At 42.0% G+C, this 14,960-nt stretch overlaps 2 protein-coding genes across 2 annotated transcripts in view; both read right to left on the bottom strand.

Annotated features, from left to right (window-relative positions):
• Positions 1 to 14,960, bottom strand: part of LOC311295941 (uncharacterized protein) — a 389,126-nt gene that overhangs the window by 57,738 nt on the left and 316,428 nt on the right. Inside the window, exon 57 of the mRNA XM_084417493.1 lies at positions 334 to 504. Within this exon, the coding sequence (XP_084273619.1) occupies positions 334 to 504 (171 nt within the window). The remainder of the gene's footprint in view (positions 1 to 333; positions 505 to 14,960) is intronic.
• LOC311295964 (uncharacterized protein) overlaps positions 13,829 to 14,960 on the bottom strand; it is a 597,210-nt gene continuing 596,078 nt past the window's right edge. Inside the window, exon 6 of the mRNA XM_084417547.1 lies at positions 13,829 to 14,954. The gene's annotated coding sequence lies outside the window, so the exon portion shown is untranslated. The remainder of the gene's footprint in view (positions 14,955 to 14,960) is intronic.

Genomic DNA, 14,960 nt, shown 5'->3' with positions numbered 1-14,960 from the left:
TATTTTAAATGTTTATTACAATTGTATAAAACATTTGATTTTATGCACTTTCAAAGGGACAGACAGAGTTTCTAGTAAAAGGAAACACACAGATTTCCTTTGTGCACTTAAAGTATGGTAACTGATTAAACACTTCTGCTATGCTATGTTAAACCAGTGTGTTTATGGCTTATGCTTATCTTCCTTCCTAAATTAATTTACATATTGTATGTGATGGAAAGGATATTTTAAAATTGCAGTTTTAATACATATTTAAAATTTTTTATCACCTGATGGTCTTTAAATTATAGAGTTCATTCAAAATACTACACTTTATAATTTTAAGACACTTACATCACTGTTAGTTTACAGTCTGGTTTTTGTGCTACATCAAGGAGATCCTTCACTCCTGATTGTCCAGGATCATTTCCTGTGAGATCCAGCTCTATCAGGTGTGAAGGGTTTGATCTCAGAGCTGAAGCCAGAGCTTTATAACCTTCTTCTGTGATTCTGCAGTCTGAAAGTCTGTAAAACAAAAATAAGTTTGGACAGAGATTAGTTGTGGGCTTATAAATACATTCTTAAAAACAACTAAGAACAATATGAACTAAACCACATTTACATAGTTTATTCAGTTACATAATTGATTATAATATTTAAAATAAGTGACATGTTAATGAAAAATTCATTGTTCTTGTGTCCATTCATTTAAAACTTGTTGATTTCATTTGAGTGTGTGTAAAAGCATCTGACCATATATATTTCTGTGAGGGTTTTCTAACAGCTGAAGAAGGGACAGGAAGACAGGGTGATAAAACTTACACCTGAGCACGAGAAAGGATCCAGCCAGGAGAATACAGGGGTCGTTTAACAATAAACAAGGGGTCCCATGCCATCCCCTTAGGGGATAAAGAACAGCAGGAGGTCATCTAGATTGTAAATGAAGGCCTTTTGGCTTCTCAGGGACAAAGAACAGCATGACCTGCCCAGGGGGGGTAGAACCAGTCCGAACCAGCAGGAGATAGGGGGTATCTTTCCGGAAATTTACAAGAAACCTGGAAGGAGGAGTTCTTTTGCCGAGAAACTGTATAAGATCTGTATGTTTTATTATGTCTATTAGGCTTTCTGTTTCACATCTGGGTGGCTGCGGTTGCGAAAAGATTCCTCAAAGAATAAAAGCCTTTTCTTCTTTATTACAATTTTGCCTTTTGAGTGTTCCTTAACCCTGTGATGCTGTTTTTCCCAGTGAGATAAAAAATTGCTACTACAGCTGGTGTCAAGAAGAGGGATCCTGTGCGGACGCTTCTTCTCCTGGTCCTGAGAACGGATTTGACGGGAAAGTGCACAACCTCGGCAGCACTAGGCAGCCGTCTTATACCTCGACGGTTTGAGATAGAAACTCAACAGATTACGAGAGAGAGAGGCAAATACCCCACACTCAGGACCAGTGAAAGAAAAACTCCCACCAGGATTAAAAAAAATCCGCGACGATTGCGGGAAAAACAGAAAAGCATCTCTGGGTAAGAAACGGCAAAATTGTTTTATTGAAGTTGAGTGTAATTTGATAATTGTGAGTGAACGTGAACCATATTGGCTGAGTTTTGCTTTTGGTACGAGCGAAAAGGTGATTCAGATAATCACACATTTTTTGGGGAAGAAATTGATCTGACAGATTCGGATCGGTATCTACCACACTTAAGCTCGTTGGTGGACGGAAGTGCCACAGGTGATTCAGATAATCACAATTGCTGATTAATTAGTTTTACTCAAAAACTCTGTAACCTGAGGAAATCTCGTACAAGTGGACGGAAGAGCCACATCAAATTAATCGATTTAGGTGGACGGAAGAGCCACGTCAAATCAGAATTAATCGAGCGCTGGAAAGTGCTTATAGGAAGTTTTTGAGTGAAACGTAATTACAAACCACCCGACCGATCTTGGGGTAAGGGAAAGATCGGGTCTGTTGAAGACGTTTGACAGATACTGTAAGACACGTGTCGAAATTGTGAAATCCAGAAGGGAGATTCAGCCAAAATGGGGTCATCTAACAGTAAAGTAGATCATTTTTATACACCAATTTTCTGTCAAATGAGAAATAATTATGGTGGTAAATGTATGGTTGACATACAAAAACTGATCAAATATCACGATTTCCCCGAGGCGGGAACCTTGAGCAAGATAAGACTTAATGTCGTAAAAGAATCAGTAGAAAAGAACAAGGGAAAACAGAATGGTTGCTGTGTGTGTGTTAAGCATGTATGTGTGAATTGCGAACCGACTATACAATGTTGGGTAGAAGAAGCTGATAGACGAGAACGAAAACAAATACAAAAAGAATTAGCATTTAATGCCGAGAATGTTGTATGTGTGAAAACGGTTCCACTGGAACAGAATGCTACTAATAAGACGAATGAGTGTGTTTCTCCACATGTGACCGGGGAGGCGACGGCTCCGCCGCCCGCGTACAATTTAACACACTACCCAGTGGCGGAGATCTCGGCCCTTAAGTTGGATTCCGATCTGGACCGCCCTCCACCAGTCCCCCGACCCACACAAGAACCGGCACAGAACAGAGCGCAAATCGAACTGGAGGAAGCCAATCGAAGGGCAGCGCTAGCAGAGGCAGATGCAAGAACAGCGCGAGCAGAGGCGGAAGCCGCAGAGCGACTTACACAAATGTTGGCAGCAAGGCTTCAGGTACAACTACCAGCACCGCCAGTACAGCAGGGGGAGGCAGACTCCTCAGCACAGGCCGCGACAAACAGCGAAGAAGAAGAGGGGGAAGTTTACAGAGAAGCGTCTGATGCAGTTCCGGACACCCCGAATGTAGAAAAACCGGGAACAAGCGGGCAGCAAATGCTAACAAGATCGCAAATGAAGCAAGAAAAGGTCAGTTTCACAGCGGCAAAAGTTAAAGTGTCGAGTGTGACGGCTCCGATGGTTGAAGTTGCGGGCACAGATGGCCCAATGCTAGTTTTCAGAGCATGGACTATGTCAGATATGAAGGACGCTATGGCACATTTGCCAGATCCACAGGACGCGGGTGAGCGTTTTGCTAGTGAACTGCTCTCAGTATGCAAAGAATTCAGCCCAACTACACAAGAACTGAAACGATTGTTAACTGTAAGAATGGGCGCCGCAAACTGGGGCAAGGTGGCCGGCAAACTGACTAAAGCAGACATCAGAAGAGTGCACGTCGACTGGGAGCATGACAGCAACGAACCATACAAGAAAGAAGTGGAAAATTTCTCCAGGTCCATCAGCGAAGCTTTCCCCCCACGTGTGGACACTGAAAAAATCACGTGTTGCGTCCAGGAAAAGGACGAGTCGGTAAGAAACTATTACTTCAGACTTTTTGAGACATTTGCAAAGTACAGTGGTTTAACCGAGCCAGAAGACAGGGGAACGAAAGCAGGCACATGGGAAAAACATTTGATGGGCTATTTCCTGCAAGGAATGAAACCCGAAATCAAGAGAGGGACAAAATCCACGTATGTGGCTTGGAAGGAAGGCCGTTTAAATATAGTGCTGCAACACGCTATTCATGCCGAAGAAGACGCCGAAGAAAAGAACGGGAAGAAAAAGCCTCTCACAATGGTAGTTGTGCAACAACAGCAATCACAGCAACCCAACAGACCTGAGTTTTCCCATCCAAACCCTGCTAACCGAAGAGGACAGAGAAGAGCTGCTGGAGGAAGATGGAGCTGTTACATTTGTGCAACGAATGACCACATGATCAGAGACTGTACAAAGTGTAAATTTTGCAAGAAGGAAGGCCACTGGAGCACCGCGTGTCCGACCATGAAGTCTGATTGAAACGAGGGGACTGGAGAGCGGGACGGAAAGGGTCCTACTTTTTGGGGCCAATCTCTGGCTACAGCAAAGGGAAGTGAAAATATTCTTACTAACACATGCACACACGACGCAAACACAAACACATACACTGATTCTCTTTCTGCTTCTTGCAATGAAGAAACTGCTTGCAAACCGTTTTGTGTGTCTGATGAAACTGTGAACAAAGCTGTGAATGATGAGTGTATGAGATTGTACAAAAGCACAGGGTTTTCTGAAATGCCTATCTATCCATTACGGGTCAAAGGGGTAGTTATTGAATTCTTAGTCGATTCTGGAGCGAGCCTGTCAACATTACGACCATGTGATTTACCATGCGTTCCAAGTTTAACCGGGAAAGTGTTTGAGAGCACTTCAGCGTCTGGGCATTTGATTTCTGACCGGTTAACCGAGCCGTTAGAGTGCGAAACGGAGGGTGGACGCTTTTTCAAGCACGAGTTTGTTTGGTCACCTGGCTGTCCCGCACCTCTGATGGCTCGTGATCTAATGTGTAAATTAAATTTGTCTCTCTGTGCTGATCAGTATGGAATTAGCATCGAGGAGACACCACAAATTACTTGCACTAAATTTGAGCCGAAGTGGGCTTATGTCTGGCAGGTTACAGATATTGATGGGGCAGAAAAGATTTTGAAATTGGCAAAGAATCGTACAAACCCAGTCAATACAGAGTTTATGACAAATGAGAAAATGCATTGTACTTCACATGTGGTGGCAGAGCGTGATTCAAATTTTGAGAAAATGTGGTTTAATGCTGTGCAGAATGAGAGTGTGAAATTTGACAGGATTTTCTGGACGGAGAATGTGTGTGCGTTGTCTGCAGTGTTGTCTGACAGTCAGAAGGCTTGCTATCTGATGACAGAGAACACTGCATGCCACTTATCTGTCTCGAAGGCCATAAGCCAGCAATGGAGAGATATAGGGCTGTTTGTGAAAGAGTGTTTATCTGCCACAGACTGGGTGAAAGTTGACACACACACAGCAGAGAGCAAGAGTGTGGGGGCATTTAAATCGAACTGTGATTTTAAACTTGAGGTCAAAAGAGACATGATTGTTATTGGAAAAAATGTGACAGCACAGGGGGGTATTTCTGCTTCAGAAATCGATATTTCTTTGGCACAAATACCACCAAATTTGTGGGCTAAAACCAAATATGATGTGGGCCTCATTAAGGGATGTGAGCCAGTTGTGATAACACCAAAGACTGATTTCAGACCATGTAAAGCGCAATATCCCTTGAAACGTGAGGCAATAGAGGGCATAACGCCAGTGTTTGACGCTCTATTGAAGGAGGGAGTAATTAGGCCTTGCAATGATTCACCTGTCAGAACCCCAATTTTTCCTGTAAAGAAAGCACGCAACCCAGGTGAACCATTGCAATGGAGATTTGTTCAGGACCTCCAGGCGGTGAATTCAGCAGTCATCGCCCGCGCTCCTCGAGTCCCCAATCCTTATACCATACTAACTCAGATTCCAGAAAATGCAACATACTTTACTGTGGTGGATTTGGCTAATGCTTTCTTTAGCGTTCCGGTTGATGAAAAAAGCCAGTTTTGGTTTGCATTTGATTTTAATGGCAAGGGGTACACATTTACGAGGCTATGTCAGGGTTTTTGTGAAGCTCCAACTTTGTACAATGAAGCGCTCAGAAGAAGTATTGAAAATTTGGCTTTGTCAGAAGGGACGGCGCTGTTATCTTATGTTGATGACCTTTTGATCTGCTCAGTGAGTGAAGCTGTTTGCAGGGCTGACAGTGTGTCTCTCCTCAAGCATCTTGAAAGGGAGGGCCACAAGGTCAGTATTTCAAAGCTGCAGTTTGTGAAACAGGAAGTGACTTTCCTGGGGCATGTTATTAAACCAAACAGCAAAGCATTGTCACAGAAAAGGGTGCAGGGCATAAGAGAAGCCCCAAAGCCTGTAACAAAAAAACAGATGTTGTCATTTCTGGGGATGTGTGCTTACTGCCGAACATTTATCCCCAACTATGCCATTTTAGAGCAGCCCCTACGAGCCCTTACAACAGGGAAGGGGTTGAAATCATGTGACAGACTTGTTTGGACGAGTGAAGCTGAGATAGCATTTAATAACATGAAAACACAGTTGTGTATGGCTCCTTCGTTAGGCCTGCCGGTTATAGACCGTCCGTTCACGCAGATGGTCGATGAGAGAAATGGCTTTATGGCTTCTGTGCTCCTGCAAAACCACGGTGATCGTTTGAAACCTGTAGCCTATTTCTCAGGCAAACTCGACCCTGTAGCAGCAGGGCTGCCACACTGCCTCCGGGCAGTGGCGGCAGCTGAGCTGGCCGTGATGGCTTCAAGAGAGTTTGTGGGCTATGCTGATTTGACCTTAGAGGTCCCGCATGCGGTGTCTTTGATTTTGCAGGAGCAGAGAACATCACACTTGTCTACAGCCCGATGGCTGAGGTATCATACGATTTTGCTTGATATGCCAAATATCACTGTCAAAAGATGTACAAGATTGAATCCTGCGACTCTTTTGCCAACACAACAGGACGGCGAAGAGCACCACTGTTGTCTGTCAGCTCTCGAGCACGTGTGCACACCACGTCCAGATTTGTTAGACATTCCGCTTGAAAATTGTGACAATGTCCTCTTTGTGGATGGATCTGCGTCGAAAAATCCACAAACAGGACAGAATAACGTAGGTTATGCGGTGACGACTGAATTTGAAACTGTAAAATCCGGCAGATTGCCATCTCATTACTCAGCACAGGCAGCTGAGTTAGTCGCCCTGACTGAAGCATGCAAACTAATGACTAGTAAATGCGTGACGATTTACACAGACTCGCGTTATGCCTTTGGGGTCACACATGACTTTGGCGCTTTGTGGAAACATAGAAAATTTTTGAAGTCAGACGGCCGACCCATACTGAATGCTACTTTGGTATCTGACCTGTTGGAGGCCATTCTGCTTCCAGACAAGATTGCAGTTTGCAAATGCGCAGCGCACACTAACGATAAGACTTCTATCTCAACAGGCAACGCCAGAGCAGATATGGCGGCAAAAACAGCGGCAACGACCCAGACTGAAGTAGATACCAGCGCCGCCACCTGCGTATCAGTTGACATTAACCTTCATAATGACATTTCTCCTTGTTTACAGAGCATGCAGTCTTTTTCCACAGGAGCTGAGAAAAACAAATGGAAGGCGGCAGGCTGCCGCCTTGTGGATGGTGTATGGACATCTGTTGAGGGGAAGCCGTGCCTACCAAGCCACTTTTTCCAACATTATTCTAAGTTGTCACATGGGAAAGACCATGTGTCAAAGGCGGGGATGATTATGCAAATGAGAGAATTGTGGTTTACCAAAGGTTTCACAATATATGCTGAAAATTTTTGCAAAAAATGTGCGATTTGTACCGCATACAACATTGCACGGGGCATTAAAACACCATTGGCAAGCCAACCAGCCCCAGATGGGCCATTTGAATATTTAATGATCGATTTCATTGAACTGACCCCTTGTGGAAAGCAGAAATATTGTTTGGTACTTGTTGATATGTTTTCGAAGTGGGTGGAAATTTTTCCCACCTCAAAACAGGATGCTGCGGCAGTGGCGAAAGCGCTGCTAACCGAGATCCTGCCCCGATGGGGCGTGCCAAAGAAGATAAGCTCAGATAACGGGCGTCATTTCGTCAATGAGACGATCAAACAGGTGGGTCAGTTCTTGGGAATCGATCTGAGAACACACTGTGCATATCACGCTGCCAGCGGAGGTGCGGTTGAACGTGAGAACCAGACGGTGAAGACCAAACTGGCAAAATGTTGCGAAGAAACGGGATTGTCATGGGTGAAGGCACTACCCATTGTACTGATGTACATGAGAATGAGAAAGAGAGTAAAAACGAATTTGAGCCCATTTGAAATTCTATTTGGTAGACCACCATTCATGGGTATAGTGGGGGAAAAAAGGCGGCTTCCATCAACAGATGTGTGTGAGAATGAAATGTTGAATTACTGCAAAGAAATGTCGTGTCTGCTATCTGCTGTTTCTGTGCAGGTAAAGGCAGCTCAGAGCAAGGTGGCAGAGACATTCCTGCACAACGTCAGACCAGGGGATTACGTGGTGATCCGCGACCTCAGGAGGAAAAGCTGGAGAGCGAAACGGTGGCTGGGACCATTTCAAGTCTTGCTGGTCACATACACGGCGGTGAAGGTCGGGGAACGAGCGACTTGGGTTCATTCCAGCCACTGCAGGAAGGTTCCGCCCATATCAGAAGAGCAACAGGAGGAGGAGTCCCAAAGACAGCAGCAAGCTCAACAATAAGCCCTAAAGACAAGCAGGTGCAAGGTCACTCAGAGAAAGTGGTGAGACCAGTGTGCAGAATAAAGCCATTTGTACAGTCAGAGACATTGACCATTGAACTAACAAAACGAAAAGATTTACTGGCAACAGATCCCCACATTTTAGCAGCAGCAACAAGCGGAGTGAAATACGAGCTGTGAGAAGGAAGCTGGGAATAGAGGAGGGTTCTGATTGCACAGGCAGTATCAGGTTGCACACTGCACATCAACAAAGACTGATAAGACTCTGAGTGGTTTAGAAAAAAAAAAAACACACAGTTGCAGAATTAGACAAGATGGATCGTTCAAAGCCATGGCATCCACTCAGAATACCAGGAATGTGCGGACTTTGTAAAGGCACGTTCATCTTAACTTTGATATCAGTGACTATTTGTTCTGAAACATCTGTGCTGAACAGCATCATCAGACAGCGTGATAAAAGAGATACATTCACGGAAGTGGAGCCGGTGAAAGGACTGCACGGAAGCATCATCACAATAGAGGAGGGATCAAGTGTGATTTTCAAGTGCAACCCATTCCAGAAGAACTGTCTCGGGTGCAATGGACATACCGAGGAGCACGCACATTTCTACTTCTGCGAAAGCCCATGTGCGTGGACCGACGTAAAAGCATACGCTCATCACTACAGGACGGAATATGATGAAAGATTTCAGGTGTACGCTGAAGACAAAATGAGTAACAACAGATACGGGATGAGAGTGGAATTGAAACATGCGACGCGTACTGACCAAGGCAGGTACTACTGTGCCCTGGACTTGGCTGAAACTGACTGGTATGAAACAATAGACATTATGATAGTCGAGGCAACCAGACCACAAGCAGCAACAATGACAACACCTTTCTTGTCACCTGCGCCACCCGAGGTCGAACAGGCTACTGAAGAAGAACTGGCCTGGATGGGGGACGAAGACACAAACAAAGGTCAGATAAATCCTGAAGTAAAGAAAGCAATGATGAAATGCCAGGGGAACAAAGCCTGCGCACTAGCAATGCTGCAGAAAGAGGAACTGGAGATCAAGACAAGCTGCTGGATGTGTCTTCAAATGTCACACGCATGGAAAGCTGTCCCTCTGACGACAGCAACAGTCAATGAAACTAAGTGCCTTATTCCTCAGCAGATGACTGAAGTGCTAAAAACTGTTGTGGACCTGGAAGAGGGAAGAGTACCAACGAAACAGCCTGCTGACGACTGTGATCATATACAACAATACAACAACACTAACATAGCAATTCCACCTTTGAGGGTAACGTATGCCCAGGGTGACGTTTGCGTCTGTTTCAACAGACCAAGACTGTTAAGGACTGGATGGTCTGACTGCAGAATCAAAATCAACATACATGACAGAACAATGGACAATTGTACAGCAGTCATCAACAACAAAGAAATCAACTTCACATGCCCATTCAACAAACCAAACCAAAGTTCACCAGCTGCGGTGTGGGTATGTGGCGACAGAGCTTATCACCGTTTGCCTACAAAAGACTGGTCAGGTTGCTGTTATCCAGCCTTGATGAATGTGGGAACCTCTGTGTATTTGCCAAACAAAGTAGGCAAAAGAGAAAAACGAGATATTAATATTTTGCCTGAAGCTCTGCCAAATAGTTATGCAGGATATACATTAACTGACCCGTGGACAACACCGGGAGCAAATATAGGTTGGTCAATTTTCTTAGGGGTGGGTACAGCAGTAACGATAAACAAGATTAATGGGTTAGCATGGACAGTACTAGCGATAGCCAATAGCACAGAAAATGCTTTGACATTAATAAGCGAGGAAATGCGTCAGTTGAGAGAATCAGTTATTCAGAACCGTTTGGTCCTAGACATTCTGACGGCAGAGAGGGGTGGAGTCTGTAAAATGTTGGGGGTATCATGTTGTTTTAATATTCCTGATTACAGTGACAACTTAACTAATATCATCGAGCACATGAGAGAAGCTGTAAAAGAGCCGCCTCAGGCTGCTGGTAGTGAGTGGATGGAGTGGCTGATGTCCGCATGGTCAGGGTGGTTTTTCAGAATAATTCAAACTGTTTTGCCAATTGTTGGTATGGGACTATTAGTTCTGCTCTGTTTACCATGTATCTTGAGGTACATTTCAAGCTCAGTACAAAGACTGATTAGAGCAGGGACAGCCAAAACAATGACATCAGTACAAGCAGTAAAAATAACTATGCGTTCAGCTACTGATGAGCAGCAGTATGACTATGACAGCGACGAGATTTACACAGAGATGTGATAAATTCCTTTTTGCCTTTCTGGAACAATGAACGGGTTTTCCTAAACTTTGATTGTTTAGGTTTTGATATCATTGATTGACTGTACTATTTACTATTCTTTTATTAATGTTATTTCTTTTTTTTTTTTTTCCATTTTAAGCCATCTTAATTTTTCTACAAGACTCAAGTAAAATGATCAGGTATATGAAAGTCAGTAATGAGGAGTGTAACTGTGATGTAAAGACTTGAAGTGATTGTATTCTTGGGGATTCAATAGTAAAATGGGTTTGATTGATTTTAGAAAATAGAAATGAATTTTTATTATTTTATTGGTTATCAGAGAATGATAAACAGGGGGGAGATGTTAATGAAAAATTCATTGTTCTTGTGTCCATTCATTTAAAACTTGTTGATTTCATTTGAGTGTGTGTAAAAGCATCTGACCATATATATTTCTGTGAGGGTTTTCTAACAGCTGAAGAAGGGACAGGAAGACAGGGTGATAAAACTTACACATGAGCACGAGAAAGGATCCAGCCAGGAGAATACAGGGGTCGTTTAACAATAAACAAGGGGTCCCATGCCATCCCCTTAGGGGATAAAGAACAGCAGGAGGTCATCTAGATTGTAAATGAAGGCCTTTTGGCTTCTCAGGGACAAAGAACAGCATGACCTGCCCAGGGGGGGTAGAACCAGTCCGAACCAGCAGGAGATAGGGGGTATCTTTCCGGAAATTTACAAGAAACCTGGAAGGAGGAGTTCTTTTGCCGAGAAACTGTATAAGATCTGTATGTTTTATTATGTCTATTAGGCTTTCTGTTTCACATCTGGGTGGCTGCGGTTGCGAAAAGATTCCTCAAAGAATAAAAGCCTTTTCTTCTTTATTACAATTTTGCCTTTTGAGTGTTCCTTAACCCTGTGATGCTGTTTTTCCCAGTGAGATAAAAAATTGCTACTACAGTGACATGTGAGGTGAGGTGAGGTGACAACTGAGGTGAAAACAGTAAATATGAAATTTAAGCCAGTGTAGTTTTCATTTTCAGTTAATCTGATAAAAGGGACATTTACAAATGTATATTAACATTCAGAAATGTTGATGAATAAAAATACACACCTGAGTTTCTCCATTCTGCATTGTGTATTTTCCAACAGAGGACAGATACTCATTATTCCTGAATTTCCTAGATTATTTCCACTCAGATCCAGCTCTATCAGGTTTGAAGGGTTCGTATTAAATGCTGAAGTCAGAGCAGAACAACCTTCTTCTGTAATACTGTTATTATTCAGCCTGAAGAGAAAGAAAACAAAGACAGGAAGCATTCTTCAGTTTATTTCAGCCTCAATAACAGAGAGATAAATCAATATGATGGTTTATTTAATAGCCCCCCAAAACTTTAAAGAACAGCAATAACATTATTCGATTAGACCCTGAAATTGATTACTTTGCAGAGTATATAACAATATAAAATACTCACATCAGTGTGTTTAGTTTACAGTGTCTATCCTGCAGTAGAGCAGTGAGCTTCTTCACATTTGAGTCTTCTAGTGCATGTTCACTCAGATTAAGCTCTCTCAGGAGTAACAGGTTTTTACCCACAATTCCAGTCACATACTGACAGGCTTCATCTGCATCAGGACGCAAAAACCTGCAGAAGGGAAGATGAATTAACTTTGCATTGGATCTGGACTGCTTTTCATATATGGAGCTTACAACGCCTAGTTTTACTATGCAGATCCTCATCTACATATCATTTGCATATGATTATTCATCCGCGTGATAACTTAAACGTTATCACGTGGATGAATAATCATATGCAAATGATATAAACGGTACAAGAAACATTACATTAATACAAATCAAGTAGTTATCCTTGCCTTGTTTTTGAATAGCCTACATAAATCAAATAGTGTAAAATACATTTCAGAGAAAGTTTTTCTCAATCTTTTCCACTTGCCGAATTGTATTTTTAATTGATTTATATTTTTAATGGAAACAGATAGGCCTTGGGCATTATTTGCACGAAACTATTTTCTCAGAAAATCTGGTATTATCATGATAAGCAATTATCTCTGTGGTTAAAACATTAAAACACAGCACGCCACAGGAAAAGTGTTTGAAAACATCGCATCCACAACAAATATTTCTATTGATTGAATTGAATATAAAAAAATGTTGTAACTTTTCAGTATGATTTCATGTTTACGTGTTTAACTCCATAATTTGAATGGCATATTTAATCTAAATGTTTATATCAGAAGTAAAACATAGTTTAAATCATTATTTTATTTATTTAAACTGCGTCAGTTTCACTAAACGGCCCAACGCGCTCGCTGGCGCGGACATAAGAAGGAATGGATATTTGCTTCAAGTGACAGGCTTGGTGAGGGAAATTATAGGGTAGAGTGGGGGAAAACGCCCCCCTTAAGGAAAATGTGACATTATAGTGAAACAAAACATAAATGTGACTAGAATTGCCATCCCGGTTTTGAGTGACTATGGCAGGAGTTATTCACCAAATATTAAAATTGCTCAGCCTTCATAATTAATTAGTATTTTCACTGAAAATATTTTTGTACAAAGGGGGCGTTTTGCCCCAGCGGTGGGGTAAAACGCCCCCCAAGGTGGGGTAAAATGCCCCCTTTCTTACCAACCAGTTTGCTTCATAGATCAACAGCAAAATTAACAGACAATAGTTTTTAATCTCTAAAGGTAAAAGGCAAGTAATGTATCAACATGTATATATATTAATATTTATTTCAGCAATGTTCAAAATAGGCAAAATTAACTACCTTCCATCAGTGAGCTAACTGTGCTAGCAATGTTTTGTTCAAATATTTTGATTTTACCACCTAGTTATACTGCATTAAGTGTAAAACAAAGGATTTGATAGACAGAAATATTTTATTATAGTAATTATGATAGAGAAACTATGCCCCCAGGGGGGGCGTTTTACCCCTCAGCGTAGGGGGCGTTTTACCCCACAAGCTATGAGTTTTTAAAAAAAATGTTTAATTTTTAAAATATAATTATATTCCTTATAAATAATATATGATCTCAAACTACAGACTTCACTGTTCATCTATCATACATCACTGCGATATCCTGCAGAACAATATTCTCTTAAACACTTATTTACTAATATCTGAAAATTATAGCATTTACCATGTAATCCTCTTCTCTTCAAATGTGTCGCTGGTGTCAGCTTCTCCATAGAGATTTGTATATCCCCGTTATCAACGTAGTGCATAGCAACAGTAAAAATGTATCTTGACTACTTTTAGTGGTTATTTTGGGAAAAACAGGTGGGGGGCGTTTTACCCCAGGGGGGCGTTTTCCCCCACTCTACCCTATTTGTATTATCTTTCTGTATTATGTTTAATTTTAATTCTAAATTCTAAAAGTGACCAAAAAGACATTTAACTCCAACTCACCATCGGTGTCGCCAACCTGCTCCGTCTCCAAAATGTGCGTACGCATGGGTCAGAGTTTGCGTGTAGGTGCGCATATTTTCACGTCAAGTTTTTCTTCATAAATCCCACCTTTTGCGCAGGAACTGGCGTACGCATGTTTTCAGCCCCGTTTTGTGCGTACGCAAGCTTTATAAATGAGGCCCCAGGACATGCGCGTTTTACTTTCACACTGGCAGTGTTTGTCACGTGCGGCTGAACCGCGGGTTGTGTACAGACAGAGTACTCTATAATGGATAAGTTGGCATTGCTTTTTTTCGTTTTCAAATACATTTAAGAGAAAAGACTTGTCAAGAAGCTTATTTTATTAATAATTTCATTTATATAACTTTTGGTTCATCTTTGTTTTTATTGGTATGGCAACAAGTTTGTTTTTGGACATTTTTTTTTTTTACATTGCTGTTGGTCATTTGATTGACTGTTTAAAACACAATAGATATCATCAATGCGCTTTTTGGATAAAACTGCAGTGTATTTTGGCCATGATCAATGTATTGTCACTTTAATTCAGCTAAAGCGGCGCAGCAAAATTAGACTCGGCGCCGAAACGATCGAGGCACTCCTGCTCTGCTCTGCTCTACGCACTGCCGCGCCACCTCTGCGCTGTAAAGACTAGTTTAATCTGTTAACATGGGCGGCAAAAAAAATACGCGCTGCACGCTCTGCTAACAGTGCAGTGTGAAACCGGCGTAAGAGTTAGGAGTGCAGTTCCTAAAAGCACATTACTGGCTTTGCCAACAATGTGGCACTTTTATTTTTTATTTGTTTACATGCCTACCGGGTATTTTAAGTTGAGGTGCTATTTGTTTATATATTAGACTTTTTTTATATTTACTGTTGCACTTAAGTCCAAAAGTGAAGAATTTATTTATTACTTGATTGTTCAAGCTACCTCACAGAAGTGCTCTGTTTGTTAACAGAGTTGTTGAATGTTAAAATAAGGTGAATTAAATAAAAAATTAGGAACATCCTGGATCTGTTTTTTCGCTCTTCTTTATTCTTTTTTTATGTATTATAGAAGTATCGGATCGGGACTCGGTATCGGCAGATACTCAAAATCAAATGACTCGGACTCGGACTCGAGGGCAAAAAAACCTGATCGGGACATCCCTACTTTGC

Source organism: Rutilus rutilus, assembly GCF_951802725.1.
Source record: "Rutilus rutilus genome assembly, chromosome: 8".
Lineage (NCBI taxonomy): Eukaryota > Metazoa > Chordata > Actinopteri > Cypriniformes > Leuciscidae > Rutilus > Rutilus rutilus.
The sequence above is the reverse complement of the archived record's forward strand: the minus strand, read 5'-3'. Positions and strand labels throughout refer to the sequence as shown.